Here is a 25,733-nt window from a genome sequence, read left to right as displayed (position 1 = left end):
GTGGCTAACAGAAGTTTTTTATTTATAAATGAGCCAAGAGCTCATTCCTTCTAGGTAGGGCCAGTTGGCTCCCTTCCTATTTTAGGCCGGTCTTCTTCCTATTGACCAGGCAGTCGCTTTGAGTGTTTGATGTGAGCTTGAACTGTGCTCTCAGGAGGTGGGGGAGGGGTGGAGGGCGAGGTGGAAACAGCTGGTGCCTCCATCAGCCCATCACAGTTGCCGCCTCAGAGCCGGAGTGTGAGGGGAGTGGAGGGATCGGAACCACACAGCAGATCCCAGGACTTGGGGGGGGGTTGAGTCCGCCCTTGTTCTGTGTGGGATGTGGGTCAGCTGGAATGTGGCTGACTCTCCCAGTCACATTCTTCTCTCTGCCCCCCCCAGTCCTGCCAGCTCTGGGCCCTCGTTGGAGAGAGTGGTGTGGGAGCTGGACTGCCAGCGTTTCATCTGCCCAGCGCCTCGGTGACTTTCTCCTTGCCGTTTGGCACTGCTCTGGTTGGCAAGGCAAGGCTGGTGTGGGTGGCCGCGGCAGGGTGACTATTTCTGAGTCAGCGCTCCTTTCTGCCTCACCTGTTGGGTTTGATGCACAGAACCTGCCAGGCGTTCTTTGCAAGCCACAGCAGTGTCCATGTGGGTGTGTGGAGTGCTGTCTGGGTGTGTCCTTTACAACTTTTTCTTTTTGAAAGTATTCCCGAAGACTTCTCCCTTCGATGCTAGCTTCTATGTTTGGTTCTGTGTGTCCACATCACACGTGCTCGAGCAAGGGAACATCTGGTACCTTTTACCCGTTTGGGCTTTATTTGAGACAAGATCTTGTTATGTGGTCCAGGCTGGCCTCAAACTGAACGATCCTCCCAAGTGCTGGGCTTGCAGATGTGCGCTACCACTGGCCTGGCTTGTGTTCTTGGGAGAGAAAGAAAGTCAAGTCTGATTTGGCCCTGAGTAGGAGGTCTTCAACTTTGGCTTTTGTGTGCTTCGGGGACAGACTTTACAGTGGCTGAGCCCTGCTGCAGAAGTTGTGTTATAAACGTAGTGCTGTACTGCTAGCTCTTCTCTTCTCGCCAAGCCTGGAACTCTAGGCTGACTGCTGTGTGTGTTCCCACCCCACCTCTCCACCTGGTCGTCCCAGGTCCAGGTGAGGACTTATCCTTTGGAATCGTGCTGGTTTAGATTCAGCTCCCCTGGTATTGTGGACTATTGAGATTAGGGTTTGATCCACAGTGCTTTTAGCAGGTCCGAAAAAGGAGTGTGGGAAGATCCAGGAGACTGAAAAGGATGAGAGAAGATGAGGAAAGATAGCATATTACTAGTTAGTTGCCTGGAATGTCCCTGCTGGAGATTTCTGCTGATACTACCATGTTTATGCACAGGGAATTGGGCTGTGTGGGCCAAAGTTCTTTGGGGTTAGGGCTGACTTCCAGTGGACTGTTAAAGATAATAGAAAAATGTGTCATTTATCCCATTCTTGGATTCAGCCGAAGCCCCTTATTAGGAAGGGAGGTTTTCTTTTCTGACTGGTTGCAGATCTCCAGCCGGAAAGGCTGAGGTTGCTCTTGTGACCTCTTGGCTCCTGGCTGCAGTGCAACTCCTAGCGGCCCTCTCCTCTAGGGAAGTAGGGAACTTTGCCCCAGCACTTGATCAACTGCCACTCACTAGGGTGGAGTCTGCTGCCTTTGTTTGTTCTCAGTGGGGCCTGCTCCGGAATCAGCTCTGATTGCAGGGAAGGCTCTGAAAGGCTCTGAGAGCTTCAGGGCTAGCTGAGCCACAGAGAAGGTGACAGGACAGAAGAAGATAGGTCCTGAAATCGTTTCTCAGGGAGGAACTTGCATGACTGAATGCAGGTAGGCATTGGATTTGCCATGAGGATGCTTTCTTGGGGGCGGGTCTCATGCAGCTGTTTTGAACCCAACAAAGTAGCTTCAAAATCCTCTGTTACTGTCTTCAAAGTGAAGGAACTGGCTAAGTAAGTAGAAAGCTTCAAAAGGCCCTGCTCTCTGCACACTCTTAGCGTCCCCCAGTGCTCCAGGATCTGCTGATTCTTAGCAGCCTGAGTTTTGTCCTGTGTAGCCTTGGCTTGGGGCAGGGAGGAGGATTGTTTTCCCGAACATGATAAGGAATGGAGCAGGGCAAAGCAGGAGCACGGCTGCTGATTGGTAGACAGGATGCCCTGGAATGCGGCTGGCCTGCAGCCCAGAATCCAGTGCTTCATATTTGTTTGTTTCTGGGAGACTGTGGTCTGGTGCTACTGACAGGAAGTGAGAAAGCTGGGAGTCGGGGAACAGAGAGGGGCACTGTCTTTGCGGTTCTCCTGTGAAATCTCTGTCCCTGGAGAGCAGCTCTGCTCAGGCTGTGATGAGAAGCAAGCAGCCTTTGTGCGCCTACTGGGTCCCAGAGCCTCGTGCTGCGCAGGACGACCTGCGGGTGTGGATGCGGATGCAGCCCCTTAAAAATGGCCTTGATGTCAGCATTGGGGAGCGTATTGAATTGCGTGTGTGTGTGTTACCCAACAGGATGTAATTAAGGAGGGACTTCTAGGAGAGGGATGTTAAATAAGGCTGGTGCGCTGTTTTTAGACAGGTAATGTGGGCCAGGCTGCCTCTTAGACGTCACCCTGCAGCACTGCATCTTGCTGTTACAGAGCAGGCTATGCTTACCCACTCTTCCGCTTTGCACAGGACTGGGAGTGGCTAGTAGTTCCTGGAATCCTTCCCCTGCTAGACTGAAGTAGCACCTGTAGCGTTCTGTTCTTTGTCCTCTGCCTCCCTCTTTGCTCCCTTGTTTTGTGTTTTCCTTCCTCTGTTCCAGCTGTGAAGCAGGCTTCTTTTCTCATTTTGGAGGCGGGTGGCCGAGTCCTCAGCCCCTTGCCAGGCTGGCCTGCCCCAGCACACACACAGATCCGCCTTTGATTGCTCAGGAGGGCAGCTGCCCTGGAGGCAGATTGCTGACACCCCGCAAGAGTGCAGAGCAGTCCCTGTGCTCTGCTTGACGCTGCTGCCTGCGTCCTTCTCTTTCCCACATCATCTTGGCCTTTGCTCTTGGTTTAGTGCGATGCTATGTGACGCTATAGTGAGAGTGGACTACTGTGACTGTTTTCTTTCTTGAGATGGAGTGATCTCAGAATGGGGGCATGTAGCCAGATTTCTAGAGCAGGCTTGCCAGTGGGAAGGTAGGTGATTGGTACAAAGGAGGACCTGTTTTGTCCCTAGTACCTTTACTCTTGAGTACTTGTTCTTTATACAACAAGAAATCTAAGTGCAGTGCAGGCTTCTCTTCCTCAGAATTGAGTAAGGAGCCTCGTGTGGAGCTTTGCTCCATAAACCCAGCACTAGGGAAGCTGAAGGTAGGGAGGTCACTGCTAGTTTGAGACCAGCCTTGGACACATAGTGAGTGCAGAGCTGGCCTGAACTACGTATAGTAAGACTGTTTCAGAACAAACAAAAACTACATGAAAAAGTGAAGGTAGGACCCAAAGATCCAGCTGGCTCCACCCCATCTTGTCACCCTCTCTGCTACACACACATACACACACACACACACGCACACACACACACACACGTACATACGTATGCACGCCTGCAAACACAGCTTTCTTTGGTTTCTTTCTTTATCGGACAGAGTAACTTTTAATCCTTGGAAGCACAGAAATTTGGAGGCTGAGGCAGGAGAGTGAGGCCAGTCTGAGACATGCCTAGATAACTCAGTGAGAGCCTGTCTGAAGATGCTAAAAAATAAATTTTAAAAAGTGTCTGTTTCTATCACTTATTAGCCTTTGGCCTTGGGCAAGATACTAATTACTTCTGATATGTAGTGTATCATCCATAAAAAGGGCCATTAGCTGGGAGTGGTGGTGCCTGCCTGTGGTCCTTACTTGCTTGGGAGGCTGAGGCAGGAGGGTCACTTGAGTCCAGGAGCTGTCACCAGCCTGGGCAGTGTACAAGTAGGGGAGGCATTTTCTTTGAGAATGTGGTTGGGAGGTTTCATGTGATAACTTCTAGGGGAAGATCAATGATAAACAACTTCCCTTCCCCTTTATGGTTGGATTTTCTTTCACTAGAGAGAACTGTATTTCCTGTGGGGTGTCGTGGCAGACGCCTGTAATTTCAGCACTCTGGAAGGCTAAGGCTAGAGGATCAAGGTCTACCTGAACAATTTAGCAGGATCTTGCCTCAAAATTAAAAAAAAAAGTAAAGAAAGGCTGGTGGTGTAGCTCAGTGTGAGGGCCTTGGGTTCAACCCCCAATACTTTAAAAAAAAATGCACTTTTTTCTTTTCCTGGACTTTACCACTTCCCTTGATAGCAGGGTGTGGTGGCGAATGCCTGAGGGTCCATGCGGAGTTCCAGGCCAGCCTGGGTTACACTGAGTTCAGGCATGTCTGCAATGCATCGTGAGACCTTGTCTCAGGGAAAGGAACATTTTCCTTGATTGATTTCTTATTTTTTCTTAACATTTTCCCCCCAGTACTATGGATTGAGCTCAGGGTGTCTGCACTGAGCTCAGCCCTCTTGAAGTTTTTGTTCTGAGGCCCTTTCTCACTGAGTTGCCCAGGCTGGGCTCAAACTTGCTTTCCTGACATCTCAGCCTCCCAGAGTGCTGGGATGACTGGTCTGTGCCACTGTGCCCAGCCTTGTAAGATTCAGATTCTCACTAAGTTGCTAAATGGCCTAGGCTGGGCTTGAATTTGCCGTCCTCCTGCCTCATCCTTCCAGAGCTCTGGGATGACGGGTGTGTGCAGCCGCACCCACACCTTCCTCCCAGGTGCTCTGCATAAAGGGAGGTGTGTCCCTAACCCTGCCCCAAGGGAAGGGACCTTGTCTTGTTGCCTGACTCAAGAAAAATGGCTCAGTTACCTGCCGCCACCTTCCCAAGTCATCCTGAACAGCGGGCAAAGGGGGTTGCCACAGATAGGAAGTGGGGGGCTTAGTGAAAAGCTGCCTCTTTACAAATAGGAATGTGAGCTCAAACCCTAAGGTTAAGTCTTTCCTTGAACATTTCTAGATCTCCCAGTTATTAAGACAACAGGCTTAAACTACACCTTCCACTTCCATTAGCATTTTCTCGCCCCTTGTGTACCTGGCCTGGCCTCCCTTCCTCCCCGCCCTGTGGGAAGGAGAAAGGCCGGGCTCCTTCCTCCCCTGCTGTACACCTCCCTCCCCCACCCCTCCCTCCTGTCTTTGTTTCCTTATTGCCTTCCCTGAAGCCCTGCTTCTCCTTATAAGGCTGGCCAGACACTTTTGGCAGCGCTGCCCAGGGACCCAGGTGAGTGACTGTGCCGCTTAGACTCGAGGGAGAGGAGACTGGCCTGAGCGGTCCGCGGCCCGGAGAGCACGTGGGCAGGGGGAAGAGAGACTGCGGGACTCGTCAGACCAGTCCTGGGTGTCGCTGCGCCCGCCCAGAGGAGCAGGTTTTGTTTCTTTCAACCCGGGGCCCCTCACTGGCTGGGAGCCCTCCCTTTCCTTGCTCAGCCGACCTAGCACTTAGCTGTTTTAATGTGCTGTGGTTTGGGTCCCACACTAGCTGTGGGGGGGAAGGGGGGAGAAGCTTTATCTGGCTGTTCCAAGTGTGTTTTCTCTGAGATAGGGTCCCTCTTGCCCAGGCTCATCTTGGACCCCTAAGTGCAAGTGACCCTTCTGCCTCAGCCTCTGGATTGCTAGAAACACAAGGCCCAGAACTCTTGCTCCCTCTGGGTGTTTGGGATGCAACACAGGGCCTAGACATGCTAGGCAGGTGTTCTACCACTGAGCTGCATCCCCACACCCCCATATGTGGATTTGTGATCCTCCTGCCTCAGCCTCCCAAGAGTTGGGATTGCATACATGAGCCACAAAGCTAGTTTTATTTTTTTCAAGTGATAGTGGAAACTAATTCTGCCAGGTGACTTTAGGTCATGATTATAAGGTAATTACGGTACCCTATTGACCATAAAGAGTGCCAACTCAACCTTCTTTCTTTTCTTTTTGGAGACAGGATCTTGCCATGTTGTTGGCTGGCCTTGAACTCTGTGTATCCCAGGTTGGCTTCAAACTTGTGTCAGTCCTCCTGCCTCAGCCTCTCAGGTGCTGGGGTTACTGGCAAGTGTGGCCACTCCCAGCCCCAGCCTCAGTTTATCTGGAAGTTTTTCTTGTTTTTGTTTTTTAAAGCAAGTCGGTCTTCCTAGACTTCCTGGGCTGGCCTACCTTCCCACTGTTGCCTCCCAGTAGCTGGAGGCAGGGGTGTAAAAACAACAGCTTTGTTTACTACTATACTGTGCTGATGGAATGTGCTGCTGTTTCCCTAGAGGAAGGGGCACGCACAGGGGAGACTTCCTCAGGTCCTGGTGAGGCCCGAGGTGGGTGCGGGAAGGAAGAGCAGCCTCCTCTGGAGGGGGAGAGGCTAGGAGGCTGGGAAGGCCTGGCCTGGCCGGAGGAGGTGAGATGAGCAGAGCGCCCTTGAAGTTGGTCTTCTGGGTCATACTGCCTTGCCCAGGCTGGTCCTGAACCCCTGGCTCAGGTGAGCCTTCCTCCTCAGCCTTGCTTGTAGCTGGGCCTGCAGGGGTGGCCAGGGCGCCCGGCTCTGACCCAGGTCGCCAGGAAGTGTGTCTGTCTCCCAGAGAAGTGAGGAGGTCTGGAGCTGACCTGGCTTCAAAGAGGGCAGCAGAACTGCAGCTGGGAACACAGGGTGCTCAGACCTTGGACTCCAGCCCTAGCCCTCTTTCTGCCAGGAGCCACAGAAGCCCTGTTGACAAAATATATTCCTTTGGAGCTGAGTGTGATAATCCCAGAACTCAGGAGGCTGAGGCAGGAGGATCACCATGACTTCAAGGCCAGCCTTAGCTACATAGCAAGACCCTGTGACAGAAAAAGAAAAATAATATTTATTATATATTCATTGTTTTGATTTAGAAAACAAAAGGCAGTTTTCTGCCTTTGGGTTTGTGATTGGAGAGGAATAAGGGACTTTGACTTTCTGGCTTGAATGTTGTGTCCTGAAGTCTATCGTGGTACAAGTGCTGTGTTGTATTTTATTTTTTGAGGCAGTCTTGCTATATATTCCAGGCTGGTCTTGAACTCACTATATAGCTCAGGACAGCCTCAAATTCATGGTGATCCTCCTGCCTCAGGCTCTTTTGTGCTGGGATACAGGTGTGACCCACTAAGTCTGGCTTTTAGGTTTTTTTTAAACCAGGGCCTTGCTAAATTGCTGATGTGTCAGTCTCTTGATCCTCCTGCTTCAGCCTCCCAAGTGGCAGGGATTACAGGCATGAGTTACTGTGTATGCTTCAAAACTTGTATGCTTAGCCTTTTAGAATCATAATTCTGAATTACATTTCCGCCAGTTTATAGTATGGCAAATCATTCTAGGGACCATGCTATTGGTGACCTTTTTTTGGTGAAGGGTTGAGACTTGGTCTTGCTGTGTAGTTTGGGCTGGGCTTGAACTCCCTTTGTAACCCAGGCTGGCTTGGAGGTGGCAGTTCTCCTGCCTCAGCCTCCTGAGCGCTGGGATCACAAGTGGGAGCCTCCCCGCTGGTAACTGTTGTTTTGTTTTTTGTTGTATGGTTCTCCAGACACTTGTATCATCGTCACTTGCTTTGGTTTGGAGTTCTGATGAGGGGTAGAAATCAGCAGTCATTGTTGGAATGAGGGACCTTGCCATAGATGCAGGCAACAGCAGGCTCCAGTAACACAGCTCCTGTGGCTTGGTAAAAGGTAAAGCAGCTCTTCCCGGAAAGGTGGAGAGCAAGTGTATGACTTGAAAACAATAAGCGACGAACTCATAGGGCTTTGCCTACCCTGCTTCCCAGAGTCGGTAACGGCTGTAGATTCCAGGATGTGTCTGGAAGGGAGCCTCACACTCAGCTGTGGGACAGTTGGCGGAAGTGGTCTGACGGCTTCATCCTCCTCCCCTCCGCACTCTCCTTTTCCCCTCATGCTTCACCTAGGAGCATGGTGAAGAAAGCTCCTAGAGGTTGTTGGGGCCAGGGGCAGGCCTGTCATCTCTTCTTGCCCCTTTATTTGGACTGGTAGACTGCAGGCTTTGGAATGGGTTAGACTAAGGTTTGAATTCATAATTTCCACCTGGGCCTAGTGGTGCCTATCTGTAGTCCCAGCACTCTGGGAGGCTGAGGCGGAAGGATCGCAAGTTTGAGTCCAGCCTGGGCAATTTAACAACTTCGCAAGACCCTGTTTCAAAGATGGGGAGGGAGAGAAGGAGACGTGAAAAGAATTATGTGTACATGTACATGTACCAATATCCTTTGTAATCATTACATATTGCCATTGTGTACTGATAAAAATTAAAAAACTGGGGATGTAGCTCAGTGTGAAGGTCTAGGTTCAATCCCCTGTACTGCTAAAAAACTGACCATTAGGAAACACCTTGGGTTGTTGCTTCACTGCGAGTCTTTCTCCCTTGAGAGCATGGCCAGGCTGCTGTGTCTGATGGCTCTTCTTGCATCCCCTTTGCCCTGGTCACGACAGGGAGGAAAGCCCCGTGGGGACCTGGCCCCGGGGAGCAGCACCCTCTGCTCCAGATGCCGTTCCAGGTGGGACCTGCTGGTAAATGCACCCGGGTGGGGAGGCCAGCCCCCTACTCCCTGGAGCCCACTTCGGTTCTTGATCCAGGTAATCTCATCACTACTTCACCAAATATTTTGAGGCTGACACATCACTGTGAAGTAATGTAATTGGAAGATAGAAACCAACTCTGAAACAACTGCCGACCTCAGCTATGTGTCTCCCTGTCTTCACTCAGCAGAGTAGATGGGTCGGTGATACTGCCTGGACTGCAGCCTGGGCCTGGCTGTGGCGGGGTTCCTGGGCGCTTGTGACTGTGCTCTCCCCTGCCTGGCCTCGGGGTCCTTCCCCAGATGGGGGTGGTGTTTCTGCAGACACTGCTCTGGGCCCAGAGGCCTGGGTAGTCCCTTCCTGTCCTTTCACTCTGTGGAGTTAGGTTGGGGTTAGGATGCTGTGTGTCCTGGGGGTGGCTGTCTGGGCTTTGATGAACAGGCGGCTTGCGGGGTGGAGGCTGAGCCGTGAATGTAGTGCAGGCCCTGTTCGATTGTCACGGAGAATCTCGTGTGTGGGAGGTCACAGGTCGTGGTACCTAGCGGATAAGGGCAAGCGCGTGACGGGAGGTAGAGATGAAGGGGAGCACTTTTGAAAAATAGGGCGCTTATTAAAGAAAGGCCTTGATTGGATGGCCTGTTGGAATAAAGAGTGGGAATATGTGGGATGGGCAGTGGACCTTGGACTGAAAGAACAGGTCGCTCGGTGGTTACAGGAGCCCAGAGTGCCCAGCACGCTGGGCAGGGGATGTGGGAGGCCTGTGTGGCCGGGGTCAGGGGCTGGCCGCCTGCACAGCTCCCTAGATCCGCTCTCCAGTCTCCATGGGCGCTCTTGCTGCGGAACGCGGCATCTGGGACACGGACGGCCCAGGCCTCTGTGCCTGGTGGGGCTGCAGATCGTGGGAACGGGGACCTGAGTGGAAGGCCAGCCTGAGCTAGTCCTCGCTTGTCCCTCCACGCTGCCGGCTCTTTCCCAGTGTCTTAGCGGGCATGCTGGGACTGGGCTTTGGAGGTTTCTGCCCCGGGGCGGGAAGGAGGGGAAGGGCTTTCTAGCTGAGGTTTCCCCCTGCCCTCTGCAGCAGGGCCCGGTGGGTTTCTGTGCACCTCGTGAGCTAACCCTGGTTCTGCAGGGCAGCAGGGCCGAGCACTGTGCTGTGACATTTGGATCCTGTGTCCCGGTGCAGCAGGGCCGAGGGGCCCACGTTGTATTGAGCAAGCCCACGCCTGTTCTCCGTTGCCCTTTTCATTCCCGACACCTCTCGCTCTCTTGGGTTCATGCACTGGGTGTATTTTATTTTCCTCTCATTCTCAATTTTCCTCCAGATATTTCTGCAAGCTCTCTCCTCTGCTTCATCCTTGCTGTGGTGCTGGGATGCTTCTTCCATGGTCTGTTTGAATCTAGCCTGGGCTGTTCTCTGTGTTAGACCCATCTGTTACGGCCCCTCTCTGAACAGGTGTGTATGGAAGTCTATTTACTAAGAGTGCAAGTATTTTAAGTGCTTTTCCTTAGGGGTTGGTGAGAGGGCGGGGAGCAGGGGAGGTCCTGTCCCCAGCCTGCCTCTCCCCAGTACACACTTTGGACGGGCGTGGCCCCTCCTGTAGCTTACACAGGAGAAGACCCCCAAGTCCGTGTGTGGCTAGAGTGTCGCTTCACTCGCTCAGTCGAGGCTGATGCGTGCACCGGCTACTGTTTGTTACACCAGCACACACACGCGCCCTTGGTACGCGGTTATTCATTGAGTTGGGACAAATGGGGGTGAAGGGCTTTGCTCAGACTTTCTGTGGGAAGTTCTAGCCATCAGAGGTTAGGATCTGAGCCCTCCAAGGTGTACAGTCCTGGAGTTTGAGCCCGGTGCTCTTTTTCCTGCTCCCAAAGAGGCCGTGGGACCTGTTTACACAGTGTTTCGGTTTCTGTTGTCCCAGGGAGGCAGGCACACGTTTGTCCTTGCCACTGTAGTGTAGTTGTGGGAGGCAGAATGACCCTTTTGTACATGTATTAAGGAAACCTTAGTTTTGCCTTCCCACCTTTGGTGGTAGAAGTTCTAAAATCTTACTTTGGTTTTTAGTACTAGGGATAGACCTAAAGGTGCTCTACCACTGAGCCGCACTCCCAGCTCTTCTGTTTTTATTTTGAGACAGGGTTTCACTAAATTTTGCAGGCCAGACTTGAGCATGAGCTCCTCATGCTCGGGATCAATAATTATGTGTGACCATGCCTAGCTAATATTTTCCATTCATTCATTCATTCATTAATTTACTAGTGGGGATTAAACCCCGTGAGCTACATGTGCTGAGCTACATCCCCTTTGTCTAATTTTTCTTGTGATACAGGGTCTTCTTAGGTCGCTCAACTGCCAAGGCTGAGCTCAAATTGGCAGTTCTCCTGCCTCAGCCTCCCAGAGTACTGGGCTTACAGCCTGGGCCATAATGCCTGGCTCAGCATTTCTTTCTTGCCCATTAACTTAGTGTACTCTGTCACTACTGTGGCAGACAGTCTCAGCGTTCAGACTTGGGGGACACGAAGGACAGTCTATACCCGGTGGACCCCAGGCGGCCTGACCCCCAGCACAGGGAGTGCTGGTCTCAGGCTTGTGGATGCCAGCTCGCTTCAGGGCAGGAGACCTGAGTTCAGGCCTCATTCTGGCCGCTCCCTCTGCTGCCTGGGGCTCAACTGCACGTTTCCTGGTCCCCGTCTCTGGGCTGTGGGCACGGCTGCCTGTGCGGTCGCTGGTGGTGGGCTCTGGGCTTGGTGGCGGCTTGCTTGTGGGCCTCTTGGGCTAGGCTCAGGCGGTGCCCCTGTCTTCTCTGACCTGTGCCCTTTTCTCTCCTCCCCTGCCCCCCCATAGCGATAGTGCGAAGTGAGGGGCCTTCTCCCTCTCCCCCCTGCCACCTTCCTCTTACCCTGCCCTGCGGCGGCTCCGCCCCTTACCTGCATGGAGGACGCGGAGGTGGAGTCGACCGCCAGCATCCTGGCCTCCGTGAAGGAGCAGGAGGCCCAGTTCGAGAAGCTGACCCGGGCGCTGGAGGAGGAGCGGCGCCACGTCTCGGCGCAGCTGGAGCGCGTCCGGGTCTCGCCGCAAGATGCCAGCCCTCTCTTGGCCAACGGCACCCTCACCCGCCGGCATCAGGTAACTCCCTGCGGCGGGCTCCCCGAGAGGCTGCGCCCTCTTTGGGGCTCCTGCCCGGCCTGAGGCTCGGGCGCCCCATGAGCCTCCCGAGAGCGAGCGGTGACCGCCCTGAGATGAGCGCCGGAGCGGCCGGATGCCTGTGCTGCTGGCTGGAGGGATGTATGTTCGGAAGGTCTGCAGTTTGGGGCCGTACTCCATCACGATACTTGGCACCAGAATTTCGGGCAGGTGAAGGCCCACTTCTGGCTGAGGAGGGAGAGTCCTGGCCAAGCCGACCAGCCCCACGCGCTCCACTGTACCGCGTCCTGTCGGGTTCCTTCTTGCTGGCTGTGCACACCCTGTGTTGGAGGAAGGGCTCCTCCTCCACTCTGTTGGGTAGAATTGAGAGCACCATCCTGCTGGTTAGCCTGGCGACTCGGGAGAGCTGGTGTTAGGAGAGAAGTCGCTGGTTCCTGTGGTTCATCTCACCTGCCCTCGCTGTGATGTAATCTGTCTGAGGTTTTGTGTGAGTGTGAGCGCGCCTGTCTGTGAGTGCGTGTTGGACCGTGTCTGTGTATTGGGTATTGTTTGATAGACATATCTGTAGAGATCTCTGGGCTGGAACCTGAATGGTGCTTGTATTTTTTGTTGTTTGTTTTTTGTTACTGGGGATGGAATCCAGGGCCTTTGCACTGAGCTACAACCCTGTTCATTTAAAAAAAAAAATTTTTTTTTTTGTTTTTTTGAGACAGGGTCTCACTATGTAGTTGAGACTGACCTGTAACTCGCTATGTAGCCCAGGCTGGTCTTGAACTCACAGCGATCCTTCCTGCCTCAGCCTCCTGAGTGCTGGGATTACAGGCGTGTGCCACCATGCCTGGCTCATTTAAAAATTTTTTAAAAAATATTTATTTTTGAGACATTATGTAGTGTAGGTTGGCCTTGGGCTCTCCGTAGCTCAGGCTGGCCTTGAATTTGAAGTGATCCTCCTGCCTCATCCTCCAGAGTGCTGGGATCATAGGTGTGTGCCACCACACCCAGCAAAAAGATTGTACATTTTGAGACAGGAGCTGGCTAAATTGCCCAGGGTAGATTAGAATTTGGAGTCCTTCTACCTCAGCCCCTCAAGCAGCTGGTATTACTTATGCAAATTTTTGAAGGTCCCTCATGCTGAGGAGTCTTGTAGCTAGGTGAGAGGACAGAATTCCACTTGGAGGTAATCACACATTGGAAGGATGCTGTGTATTTGCAGTGTCCCATGTGTTTTTATAGGTACTAGACAGAGGCTTAGGGATGTGTTGTGTCAGTGCACACTGGAAAGGAGAGTGGGCTGCTCAGGCTGGAGCTGGTGGGGAATTCCAGGGTTTAGTTCATGGTTTCTCTGGTGCTCTTATTTTTAACTTCTGTTTAGTGGTGAAACCACACCCTTCCTCTTCCTGAAAGTGATCCTGAACTTCCCCTCCCTTGGCATGCCCTGTGTGAAGGGGATGGGCTGGAGAAGACTCCACGGCTGGGCCTCGTTGGAAGCAGAGCAGGGAGTTTGTTTTCACGCAGGGTCTTTCAGCTCCTTCCTGCCGCTGAGGACTTTCAGAGGTGTTCTGTGCTGTAATCTTCAGTGATAAGAACATGGAGACCTCTCTTGCTGGCAGTTTGGGTACCTTATTCTTCATGTTTGGAAAGGGATTCTTTTATCTGTTGCTTTCTGTAAAAATGGGAGTTTCCACTGGGAGCAGAGCATGAAGACTCATGAACAGTAAGAAGGTTCTCGGAAACCCCCTGATTTAGGCTTCCCAACTTTCCTTAGAGTGATAGGGTTTTCCAAAAAGGTTGTTTGTAGGCAGGGTTATCTGAGTCTCTGCTATTTATCTCTGCTAGCAAATAGTTTTCTTTCTTTCTTCTTCTTCTTCTTCTTCTTCTTTTTTTTTTTTTTTGGTACCGGTGATTGAACTTAGGACCTTGTGCTTGCAAGGCAGGCGCAGTGCCACTGAGCTAAACCCTGGCCCTTCATTTTTTTTTTTTTTTGACAGGCTGGGTTTGAATTTGGGATCCTCCTGCTTCAGCCTCTTGAGTGCTAGAACCACAGGCATGGAGCACCATGTCCAGCTAGCAAATAGTTTGAATGCCTGTCCTGTGCCGGGCACTGCTTAGGGGATGAGAGTATCCTTCACCGAACTGGCCAGAGCCTCTGATTGCCCTTGTGGCACTTGTGTTTTTGGGTTCCTGAAACCTGGTCTTCCAGAACTGAGGCCTGCTTGCAGGTGTGAGGGGAGTGACTGAGACCAGGGCTGATGGACTCCTTTGTGACTTCAGGCCACAAGTGTCTTCTGGAGCCCTCCTCCTCTCTGGAAACCAGACGGTGGGTCACTAGAGCAGAGGAGGCCACGAGAATGAATTGTCTTCTGTGGGCTATGTTTCAGAACGGCCGGTTTGTGGGCGATGCTGACCTTGAGAGACAGAAACTGTCAGATCTGAAACCCAACGGACCCCAGGTAATTCTTCTAGCTCAGGCCTGGGCTGCTGTGTTCGCATCTTTTTACTCCCAGCCCTGCCTGGGAGGGCACATGGCGGCCGCAGAGCACCTGGCACCCTGTGGACACCCATTCTTTAGTTTCTTTCCTGTAGGGAGGTAGGGATAGGGCTCCGAGTGTGCAGGTAGTTGCGTTCTGAGATTGCTACCCTGCCTCCTTGGGTTCTATTTTGCTGTTTTAGGGAGGGCGTCATTCTACTTTGCAAAAATTCCTACCTAAAATCTGGCCGGTCTTGAGCTTTAGGCAGTACAGGGAGAGTAACCTAAGACCCAGCCAGAAGGGGGCTCTTTGGGGCTTTTCTGGTCCTCTTACCGTGTTGGAAGGGGTGGGCAGCTCTGTTCGAGGGTCACTTGGAGGCAGGTTATACAGTGGACACAGTTCTTTCTCACTCAGATGCCAAGACCTGGGGGTCACATCTGCTGTCTCTGTGGCTTGGGTGTTGACTGGCTGTACTGAACTTGCTCGTGTTTGTCAAATGATTAGAATTTGCAGATTTCATTTGCTCTCCTTCTGTGTAAGCCCCAAAGATGGCCAAAGATGGCAGGCACCTCCTCTAAAAATCCTGAGTGTGAGCCGGGGGTGCTGCCTGTGCCTGTCATCCTAGCTCACTGGGAGCCTGAGGCGGGAGCTCGAGCCCAGCCCAGGCAACTTAGCAATTTAGCGAGGCCCTGTCTCAAAAAATAAGAAAGGCGTGAGAGGTAGCTCTGTGCGAAGGCCCTGTACTGCCCAGAAGAAAGCAGACACGCACGGAAGCCCCGTCTGCCGGCTCGCCTGGGCTTTGCCCGGGACGGGTTGCTGCTCTGCGGGGCTCAGTGCCGCTTCTTCTCGCCGTCTCTCCTGGCAGGACCACAGCCAGCTTCTGTACAGCACCATCCCCAGGATGCAGGAGCCAGGGCAGATTGTGGAGACCTACACGGAGGAGGACCCCGAGGGAGCCGTGTCGGTGGTCTCTGTGGAGACCTCAGACGACGGGACCACGCGCCGCACAGAGACCACGGTGAGCTGCCCGGCGCGCTTCTCGCGGGCGGGTGCCAGGTGGTGCCATCTCCGAGGGAACTGGGAGGGGAGAGGCATGGTCCTCCACAGGCTGCAGAGTTGCGCCGCCCACTCCTCGGCGGTCCGTTAACCGGCTCCTCTCCTTCACGAAGGTGAAGAAGGTCGTGAAGACCGTGACAACCCGGACGGTGCAGCCGGTCCCTGTGGGGCCAGACGGGCTGCCCATGGATGCCTCAGCAGCTTCTAACAATTACATCCAGACTTTGGGCCGTGACTTCCGCAAGAACGGCAACGGGGGGCCGGGTCCCTACGTGGGGCAGGCGGGCACCGCCACCCTCCCTCGGAACTTCCATTACCCTCCCGATGGGTACAGTCGCCACTACGAAGACAGCTACCCGGGGGCCCCGGACAGCTACGGCAGCCTGTCCCGGGTGACCCGCCTCGAGGAGCGCTACCGGCCCAGCATGGAGGGCTACCGGGCCCCCAGCCGGCAGGACGTGTACGGCCCCCAGCCCCAGGTGCGCGTGGGCGGGAGCAGTGTGGATCTGCACCGCTTCCATCCGGAGCCCTATGGGCTGGAGGACGACCAGCGCAGCGTGGGCTACGACGACTTGGACTACGGCCTGATGTCTGACTATGGCACAGCCCGCCGCACCGGGACTCCCTCCGACCCTCGCCGCCGCCTCAGGTAGGCAAGAGGGGCCCTGCCACGTAGGGTCTCTCGCTCTCCTCCTCCTTCTGGGGGCTCTGCGGGCTCAGGCACCCAAGGCTCCCTCCCCCGGGGAGAGGCCAGCCTGTTTTCCTTCCCTCCCTGAGTGTCGCACCTGTGGTCTGGCCTCAGAGGTGCATTTTGCTTCCTGCCCTGGTTTTGGGGATGCTGGCCCGCACTCGCTGCTGCATCCTGGGAACCTCCAAGCTTCTGGTTTGGTGCTGGCAGCTGGCGTGTGGGGCCTTCAGGGCAGCCCCGCCCAGCGTGTGTGCCTCCTTGGTGAGGCCTCAGTGCCACTCTGACATTGCGTGGCTTTGGCTGTGCTGTGCTGGGTGCAGGTGGGGTGATGGATGTCGGCCGGGAGACTTTGCCTGGGGAAGACTTTCTTGTGGATCCAGGCCTTGCCCTCAGGACATGCTTGGGGCTCTGAAGGCCATTTGTCATCCTTGTCTTTAAGGGCCTTGTTCTTCGGTTTTTATTAGTGTTGCTTTTTGATTGTTTTTAGTTTTGTTTTTGAGATAGGGTCCCACTGTGTATGTAGTTCAGGCTAGCCTTGAACTCCTCCTGCCTCAGTCTCCTGAATGTGGGGTTGTAGGTGTGCACCACCACACCCTGCTGTGGCGCCTTTTTCACACAGCCTTGCATTTGAGTGCAGTGGTGCTTGCCTGTAATCTAGCTACTTAGGCAGCTTTTCGCTAAATTGCCCCCGGCTGACCTCTAACTTGTGTTTTCCTGCTTCAGCCTCCCAGGTAGCTGGGATTTCACATGTGTGCCACCACACCAGCTAAAACAACCTTTTCCAAGTATTTTGTAATTCTGGGACTGTACAAAAACAGGTTTAGCCCGTGGGCTGCAGACCCTACTTTCAAATCAGAGCGTGTTCTCCAGGCAGAGAGAAATAATGAAGTGGGGAGGATTTGTGGTTGTGGACTACGGCCTGATGTCTGACTGTGAGGCGGTGAGGTCCCAGGCAGCTGTTGCTGGTTTCTGCATGTGGCCATGGCCTTCTGAAGCAGGTGCCTCACTGCCTCTTTCTCTCATCTGTTCTGTAGTTTCTTGACCTGGACAGAGCTGGGCTGGCCTGGGCCGGGTGGGGCTCCATAATCTCAGGCTGAGCTGCTTACCTTTGGGGTGTCAGGGTCAGTGCCCAGCTGACTCATGCTCATTCACGGAGGGTGCGGGGCCCAGACCCTGCTGGTGCCGCCCAGAGCTCCGAGATAGCAGTTATCACCTTGGAGCTGCTGTCTGCCCTGGGCGTTGGCTGTGGCTTGTCCTGACTTCCTCCTGGAGCAGAGTGAGTGCCCAGGTAGGTGCTGTTCCTGGCCGGTCACTTGGTTCCAGGGCAGTGCTGGGTTGGTAGACCTGCCTGACTGGCGAGAACACTGGCTGGTTTGGGGGCAGAGAGAGGAGCATAGGTCACATCAGGAAGGCAGGGTCAGGGGAACCTTGGGTCTTGGGGTGCCCCGCCCCTTGCCGTGTCACTCAGACCAGTCGTGTGGTCTTTCTAGGCCCAGCATTGTTTTTGTCAAAAAGATCTTGATTCTCTGGCTATTCACGAGGGAAAAGAACAGAGATTTCTCTGAGTGACTGAAATTTGATTATGGCAATTTTTAAATAATTGCTTAAAATAATAACAAGGTAAGATATGTTCAACAGAGCTTGAAAATATCAGACGAGCACACCATTCACATAAACAGAACCACTGCTTAGCGTTCTGGCACATAGCTTTTGAGTTCTTTTTTCTATATAATGCAAACGTGCCCTGTTTTCCCCCAGTCCGATTTAAAACTTAGCTCTGCAATGCCTGTATTTTGTAAGGGTCTTGGTGGTTTTGTCCCTCTGAGTCACGGGGGTGCCCGCTGGCACCTGGGTAGCTCTGCTTTGGCCAGCCTTGAGTGCAGTGGCAGTGGGAGTGGCTGTGTGGAACAAACACCGGTTTTATTTGGAGAGTTGCACACAATAGATGCCCACTCTGAGAGCCTGGAGGGAGATGAGCTCACTGATGGTGGGTCCTTTCCTTCTGGGCAGCTGTGAATAGGTAGTAGTGTGACCCACTCACCCTCTAGTGGTGGTTGTTGGTATTGAAACAGGAATCGTCCCCGTGTCTGACTTCTCTTTATTTACTTCAGTTACTTTGTCTTGTTCCCTCTTGTGATGTCGTCACTGGCTGTCACTTCAGCAGAGTGGGAGGTATTTAGGAATGGAGGTGGAAGTCATACCTCACACATATTTGTTGAGTGGCTTAGTGACACTGGGGTGAACTCTGAGAATCGATGTTGAAGCTTATCTTATGCCCAATTGGTAGGAAAGACAGGTCTTCATGTGATGTAAGAAGCGCTTTTCTGGTTGTCTCTAGCAGCCCCATTTTTTATAACATCTAAAGTGGGGTAAGGAGAAGCTTAAATATGAAGTGTGTTCCAGGATTTTATTCCACCAGCTGTTTCCTGTACATCAGTGCCTCATTTCCTGTTTAGCTAGTCTTACAAGAATTGTTCTCTGGCTTTGTTTGCTGACTTCTGTCACATTGAGTCAGTTGCTTTGATTAGCTCTGCTGTCTTAGGGTTTATTTTAATCTCTACACAGAGAAGTTAGCAGCTATCACGTATCATTTAAATAAATGCCAGGTAATCAAGATTTAGTTCCTTGATGGTTGGATTTTCCAATTGTTACTTTCTGAGCCAGCAAACTTCACAGGGGGAAAAAAAGTAGTTTTAATCCAATTGTAAGTGCCTTGAAAATTACTAGAATTGATCAGAGTGTCCTTCATGCAAGTGAGAGATAAGATCCGTGTCTGGTCTTGGTTTACCCTGCAGATGAACTCAGACTGGGGCCGGTAAGCTGGACAACTGCTTGACGTAGCAGTCTTTTCTCTTGGTTTCCCCAACCTTTGCAGGAGCTATGAAGACATGATTGGTGAGGAGGTGCCGTCGGATCAGTACTACTGGGCTCCCCTGGCCCAGCACGAGCGAGGGAGCCTAGCAAGCCTGGACAGCCTGCGCAAGGGAGGGCCCCAGCCTCCGAACTGGAGGCAGCCCGAGCTGCCAGAGGTGATCGCCATGCTGGGCTTCCGCCTGGACGCCGTCAAGTCCAACGCGGCTGCCTACCTGCAGCACCTGTGCTACCGCAATGACAAGGTGAAGACTGACGTGCGGAAGCTCAAGGGCATCCCGGTGCTGGTGGGATTGCTAGACCACCCCAAAAAGGAGGTGCACCTCGGAGCCTGCGGGGCTCTCAAGAATATCTCTTTTGGACGGGACCAAGATAACAAGATTGCCATAAAAAACTGTGATGGTGTTCCTGCCCTTGTGCGGCTGCTGCGAAAAGCTCGTGACATGGACCTTACCGAAGTCATTACTGGTGAGTTCCAGGTCAGAGGAGTCGTGACTAGGCTGGGTTCATTCACCCTGGAGCAGCTGAGAACCAGAGGCATTTTCAGTCCTTTGCCTTTTTTTTTTTTGGTCATAGTCTCTGAATGGGTGGCCATTGGGTCAAATCCTGAAGAACTGCTTGTTTTTCACAGTACTGCGGATTAAAAAAATTTTAAGGAGTTGGTTGCTGATGTATAGATTTCAGAAGCTATTACCTGAAATTTTAGGTGCCTGGTTTCTCTTAAAAACAGAAGAGCTAGGGCTGGGGATTTAGCTCAGTGGTTCCACCTCCTGCCTCACAAGCTCAAGGACCCGAGTTTGATCCCTGGTACCAAAAACAAACAAACAAACAAACAAACCCAAGAGCTGGTGAGGGCAGCTCTTTCCTTGGTGGCACTGTTGGTCTGAGCCGACCATGGGCGGTGCTCTCCAGCTCACAGCCTTCTCTGACATCCTGCTTATGCTGACCAGTTGCGGTCATAAGCAAGGTGTCTTGCTATGGATGCTGAGTGTCAGCCTCTTTTCCCCGGCCTTGTCATTTCTTTTAAATAGACATTGGAGCTTGTGATCTTTCCCTCATTTCGAATGGTGGTTTTTCAGATTGTGGGCTGAGATCCATTAGAGAGAGTTGAATATAATTTTATGGGTCAGAAACACCATTCTGAGAAAAAGAGAACAAGCAGTAGTATAATCCGTGGGATCTGAAGTGGGGGAGGTTTTTCCTGCCCTGGGACATTTGCTGTTGGAGACATTTTGGTTGTTACAGTTGGAGTGGGGGAGAGCATGCTATCGGATGCCACTGCATGAAGCAGGTCCTTGATAAGCACCCACCCCGCCGCGGTTACGAGGTGGGGAGACTGGTAGATCTGCCAGCGCCGCACATGGTCCGGTGTGGTGACACTGTCTTCCCCGTGTGCTTGTCTTGAGCTGTAGTGTAAGATGTGCCTCTTTCCATGGGTCACAGACAAAAGCTTGAATGTCACCACAAAGTACCTGGTCCCTGAGGGGGGGACCAAGAAGCGTGGGGCAGGGCAGTGGTGGCACGCTCAGGGTGCACGCGTGCCGCAGCGGGCTGTTGGTTAGCGGTGAGAGCCGTAGCACATTCGCCGTCACAGGAGCAGGGGATTCTCTGACCGTTGTCTCTGCCAGGAACCCTGTGGAACCTGTCGTCCCATGACTCGATCAAGATGGAGATCGTGGACCGCGCGCTACACGCCCTGACGGACGAAGTGGTCATCCCACACTCCGGCTGGGAGAGGGAGCCGAGTGAGGACTGTAAACCGCGCCACATGGAGTGGGAGTCAGTGCTCACCAACACTGCTGGCTGCCTGAGGTGACGGGGCTGGGGGGCGGCATCAGCTTCTGAGGACTTGCACGGTTTCTTTAGAAAGCAGTCAGACCCTTTAGCCCGTTACTCCGGCCTGTCCCTCTGTGCTGCTGCCGCTGCGTGTGTGCCGCACTTACCCGCCCCTGGGGCGTCGCTGTCCCCATGCGTTGTCCTTGCTTATGTCTGGCTTTGTTCGTCCCGTCTGGGAAGTCTGTTGGAACCTCAGAAATCGGGGAAACCTCACACCTACATGTGTCTGTCCTCAGTCACCCGTGTTTCCGTCAGACTCTGCCTCTTCTGTATCTGTGTCCTGCACGAGAAGGGTCTGTTCTCTCTGGGGTCACTGGGTTGGCCCACGGGGTTATAGACATCGGGAAGGCAGAGACTCTGTCCTGCCCCTCGACTGCAGTGCTCCCCGTAGACAGTCATCCCTCGCCACGGGAGCAGCAAGGCCTCGAGGAAGGTGGGAGATGGTGAGGGATGTTTTGGGAGGACTGCTGGCCTGGGCTCACCTCAAGCGTCTCCTGGTCTCCCCTCAGGAACGTAAGCTCAGAGAGGAGCGAAGCCCGCAGGAAGCTTCGGGAATGTGATGGTCTGGTCGACGCCCTCATTTTCATTGTCCAGGCTGAGATTGGACAGAAGGATTCCGACAGCAAGGTGAGTTGCTGCACCTGGGTACCTGCCGTGCAGACCGACCTCCTGCCCCTTCCTGCTCAGTGGGTGTTCTGCTTACGAGGGAATAGTTCCTGCACATTCCTCACAGCTGCCCGGCAGTCTTCCCAGACTGTGTTTTTTAAGTAGGAAAACCAAAACTTGAGTTTGGGGTTACGTACCAAATAGTGGTAGAAGCAGCAAGCCCATGCTTGGGCCTCCCACTGGCCGGAAGATGCAAGGATGCTGAGGAGCCTGGGGCATGAAGAGGAGCTGTCCTCAGAGGATGGCTTGGGCTGTGCCTGTGAAGATGGACTTTGGTTTGGTTTGCTTTATTGAGACAAAGACTTACAGTGTTTAATTCAGGCCAGCCTTGAACTCACTGTGTAGCCCAGGCTGGCCTCAAACTCCCAGAGATTCTCCTGCCTCAGCCTCCTGAGTGGTGGGACTGCAGGCGTGCACCACCATGCCTGGCTTTGAGGATGGACATTCTGATACCTGAACTGTGGAAACTTGTCCTTGTTGGGAAATGACCATAGACAACCTCTTCTCTCATCGGGCCTTTGTCTTGTGCCCCAAGCTCGTGGAGAACTGCGTGTGCCTCCTGCGGAACTTGTCCTATCAGGTTCACCGGGAGATCCCACAGGCCGAGCGCTACCAGGAGGCGCCACCCGCTGTTGCCAACAATGCGGGGCCCCACGCGGCCAGCTGCTTTGGCGCCAAGAAGGGCAAAGGTGAGTGTTACTCCTCAGTCCTTGCTCTTAAACGTGGTCAGGCAGGGCCAGGGATTTGGCTCAGTGATTTCGCCGCCTGCCTCGGAAGTGCAAGAGCCCGAGTTTGATCCTCAGTTCCAAAAAAAAAAAAAAGTGGTCAGGGAGAGGAAGGAGCTAGCTTCAGGTGCAGGGTGCTTGCAGACGAGGCAGGGTCTGCCTGGTCTTTCTGTTGTGCTGCTGCTTCCTCTGCTGTGTGCGTTGGTGGCAGCAGTGGCAGTGGTGGCTGTCGGGGGTGCCGAGGGACAACAGCTCAGCTCACGGGGCTGCTTCCCATCCCTCCTTCGTGTTTCCCGTATTGTTCCATTCTTCTCTGTGCTTTCCTGCTTTTTTGCCCACGATCCTGTTGACATCTTTCTCCTGCATTTTTCTTCCTTTGTTTCTGTCCTCCGCTTTCTACTTTGGGTGACGCCCTGGAAGACGAGTGGTTCTCCAGAGGTGAGTGGAATCTTACGGTTCTCGTCTGTGTCTCATTCGCATGTTCCGGTCTGGGCATCCCCAGCATCCCCTCGCCTGACCCTGCCCTGGGATGCATGTAGGGACTGTGCTGCGGAAGCCACCGAGACGAGCTCGCTCTGCTGAGCGCCTGCTCAGGGCACGTCTTCTGGGCGCGTCCCTTCACCAGACTCAGGCCAACAGCACCGAGAGCGGTTGTCCTCCTTTCCCTACCTGCTGCCTGTTTTCTGTCCTCATTTTCGCATAGCCCCTGCTGGGACGGGGTGGGGTGTCCCTTCTTTTGTCCCCTTTGGTGCATCTCTGGTCCAAAGATTATGCCTAAAGAATGAAAATGTGCCAGATGGAATCTTTCCTTTTTAAACTCCAATGTGGTCCCCCCCATTTCTGCAGGGAAAAAACCTGCAGAGGATCCAGCAAATGACACGGTGGACTTCCCGAAAAGAACCAATCCTGCTCGAGGTAAGCCAGGTTTTTCTTTTCAGCCTCCAAAGGCCTCACTCACATAGTATTGGTGTTTGGCAGGCTAACGGCGACTCTGCTGCCCGCTGGTGTGGGGGTTGAAGTGATGGTCGGTGTGTCGGGAAAGTAGGGTTACAGCAGTGACTCACAAGGACTGCTTGCTAAGGCTGTTTCCGGCCACCCGAGGACAGCACAGGTCTGGAAGATGGGCCAGAGAAGAGCAGTTCCGGGGCTTGCACCTTACTAGTAGAAGCCTGTTTGTCCTAGATTGACTCTTTGGACTCACTGTGTTGCTGAGTGTAAAGTTTACAGCTCCTCAACGATATAAATTCAGATGTCATTCAATGTGTGATGGTCCCTTTTATTCAGTCCTAGTAAAGGTTGGGACAGAATGACTGGGTTGAATTATCTGCCACGAGGAGTTTTTGACCACGACCGCCGGCAGTGAGCCGAGGCCGGGTGCGCAGCGGGGAGCAGAGATATTGGGTGTGATGAGCGGATGCCTGAGCGGGGTGAGCATCACCCTGAGGTGTGGAATCCGGCCTCGCCTGTGCTGCTCAGTGGGCGTGGAGCGGGGCCTGGTGGCACAGGAAAGCGAGTCCGTCCGTCTCCGAGTCTGAAGGCTAAGCCTAGCATCCTGCCTTGCTGCCCTTCTCTCTGTAGGCTATGAGCTCCTATTTCAGCCCGAGGTGGTCCGGATATACATCTCACTCCTCAAGGAGAGCAAGACGCCTGCCATCCTGGAAGCCTCTGCCGGAGCCATTCAGAACTTGTGTGCCGGGCGCTGGACAGTGAGTGCCTTTTGGAAGATGGGTCTGGAGATGGGGGGGCTTCGGTGATTCACTTTGTGCCCTTTGTCATTGCCCCCGCCCTCCATGTGCTCCTCCTAGTACGGCCGTTACATCCGATCTGCCCTGCGTCAAGAGAAGGCGCTCTCAGCCATAGCTGACCTCCTGACCAGTGAGCATGAGCGTGTGCTGAAGGCGGCCTCGGGAGCACTGAGGAATCTGGCGGTGGACGCTCGCAACAAAGAGCTCATCGGTAAGGAGCCAGCCGAGCCGAGCAGCGGCAGGTGCTCCGAGTCACCCAGGGAGGAGCCTGGGCCTCCGTGGCTGTGGTTGTGGGGGAGTGGTTCTCAGAGAGACCAGGTGATGACTGGGGCAGAATAGCAGTCGCCCGTTAGGGGCACGTGCTTTGACTAGGCGTTGCTGTGCACTTTGTTTTTATTTGATTCCCACCACTTGACAGAGGTCAGTTTTGTTTTCTGATTGGATAAGGAAACCGAAGGTCACAGAAGTTAAGTAATTTTCCCCAAGATTATATAGCTGGTTAGCGGCAGAGCCCAGGTTGTTGTTTTTTTTAATTTTTTGAGATAGGGTCTTGTTATGTAGTCCAGGCAGGCCTTGAACTTGCAGCATACTTCCTGCCTCAGCCTCCTAAAGGTTGTTGGTTTTTAAAAATTCCTGATGACCCCATTGTATCGAATTACTGCAGGAGAGAGCACACTTTCCATTGGGGATTGGAGGGACAGGACAGCGTGTTAGAGCGCTCTAGCGTGACAGGGACAGGAGCAGAGAGGAAGGAAAGCGAGTCCCTAGCTGAGCCCTGCCCTCTCCCTGGCACCTGCCAGCCCTGGATCAGCCAAGGGCAGTTTGTGCAGGCGGTGTGGCTCCTCACGCCCGTCCCTTCACCTGTCTCCTTCCGTCTTGCTGCTGCAGGTAAACATGCCATTCCCAACTTGGTGAAGAATCTGCCAGGAGGGCAGCAGAACTCCTCCTGGAGTTTCTCTGAGGATACCGTCGTGTCGCTTTTGAATACCATCAATGAAGTTATTGCCGAGAACTTGGAGGCTGCCAAAAAGCTTCGCGAGACACAGGGCATTGAGAAGCTGGTGTTGATCAACAAGTCAGGGTGAGCTCACACTTAGCATCCAGCATCGCAGCCGGAGGATCTGGAGAAAGGGGGCTGCCGGGAAGGAGCTCTCTGGAGTTGTTTTCCCTTGTTTGCACGCACAGTAGTGTGACGGGGTATTGCTCTGTTTGTCTTAGCATTGATCCATAAATTGGTAGTGGACTTTATTTTGGTTGTTTCGCAGTATTGAAGATTGAACCCAGGACCTTTGTGCAGAGCTGTGTCCCCAGCCTTTTTCTTATATTTCATTTTGAGACAGGCTCTAAATTTCGCAGGCTACACTCACCTGTGCGCCACCACAACTGGCTTCCAGGCTGTTTCTTCAAATTTTACTTTGAGACGGGGTCTTATTACGGTGCCCAGGCTGCCGTCAGACTTGCAGTCCTGCCTCAGTTTCCCAAGTGCTGGAATTGAGACACGCCCCACTGTCCCCGCTGGCAGTGTTAGAGGGGTAGCTTCTAAGCTCCTTCTCTGGTCTGATGTCCACATTTCTCGTGGTGTTACTTTCCTCAAAAGGAATCGCTCGGAAAAAGAAGTTCGAGCAGCAGCACTGGTATTGCAGACAATCTGGGGGTACAAGGAGCTGAGGAAGCCACTGGAAAAGGAAGGGTGGAAGAAATCAGATTTCCAGGTATTGTAACGCTGGACGCCCAACAATGCCTTTCTTGTGCCTTTGGGTCTTTCTGTTTTCCCAAATCTCCGGTCACGGAGCATGGTCTCCTTTCCTGGCCGTGGAGATGGCCTCTCCCGCCTCCTGTATGGTGCCACAGTGGGAGAGAGCCTGCCCCGGCCTGGGGCCTGTGCCTCCCTTGGATGGTGCTTGCGCTGCCGCCCCTGCAGGCCCAGGCTGTGTGCCACCCCCACGCTGCCTTCGTAGGGCTTTGCGGGAAGAGAAACCTCAGGGCTTCTGC

At 53.4% G+C, this 25,733-nt stretch overlaps 1 protein-coding gene across 15 annotated transcripts in view; it reads left to right on the top strand.

The window, feature by feature from the left end:
• The window catches only part of Ctnnd1 (catenin delta 1), a 44,256-nt gene that overhangs the window by 12,547 nt on the left and 5,976 nt on the right, over nucleotides 1–25,733 (top strand). For 3 of the 15 annotated variants that reach the window (XM_010608301.3, XM_010608299.3, XM_010608292.3), the window contains exons 2-16: nucleotides 9,864–9,994; nucleotides 11,387–11,668; nucleotides 14,065–14,136; nucleotides 15,020–15,172; nucleotides 15,324–15,859; nucleotides 18,774–19,237; nucleotides 20,398–20,581; nucleotides 21,115–21,232; nucleotides 21,807–21,960; nucleotides 22,417–22,434; nucleotides 22,843–22,911; nucleotides 23,575–23,702; nucleotides 23,802–23,952; nucleotides 24,630–24,822; nucleotides 25,339–25,453. In XM_010608301.3, coding sequence (XP_010606603.1) covers nucleotides 11,474–11,668; nucleotides 14,065–14,136; nucleotides 15,020–15,172; nucleotides 15,324–15,859; nucleotides 18,774–19,237; nucleotides 20,398–20,581; nucleotides 21,115–21,232; nucleotides 21,807–21,960; nucleotides 22,417–22,434; nucleotides 22,843–22,911; nucleotides 23,575–23,702; nucleotides 23,802–23,952; nucleotides 24,630–24,822; nucleotides 25,339–25,453 — 2,550 coding nt within the window. In that variant the 5' untranslated portion in view covers nucleotides 9,864–9,994; nucleotides 11,387–11,473. Of the gene's footprint in view, nucleotides 1–1,675; nucleotides 1,839–9,863; nucleotides 9,995–11,386; nucleotides 11,669–13,161; nucleotides 13,302–14,064; nucleotides 14,137–15,019; nucleotides 15,173–15,323; nucleotides 15,860–18,773; nucleotides 19,238–20,397; nucleotides 20,582–21,114; nucleotides 21,233–21,806; nucleotides 21,961–22,416; nucleotides 22,435–22,842; nucleotides 22,912–23,574; nucleotides 23,703–23,801; nucleotides 23,953–24,629; nucleotides 24,823–25,338; nucleotides 25,454–25,733 lie in introns of those variants that run through there. The other 12 variants (XM_010608294.3, XM_010608296.3, XM_010608297.3 and 9 more) reach the window with 10 other exon arrangements.

Source organism: Fukomys damarensis, unplaced genomic scaffold (genome assembly GCF_012274545.1).
Source record: "Fukomys damarensis isolate Sample0158 unplaced genomic scaffold, DMR_v1.0_HiC HiC_scaffold_27, whole genome shotgun sequence".
NCBI classification, from domain to species: domain Eukaryota; kingdom Metazoa; phylum Chordata; class Mammalia; order Rodentia; family Bathyergidae; genus Fukomys; species Fukomys damarensis.
This window is presented reverse-complemented; position numbering and strand designations above follow the sequence as displayed.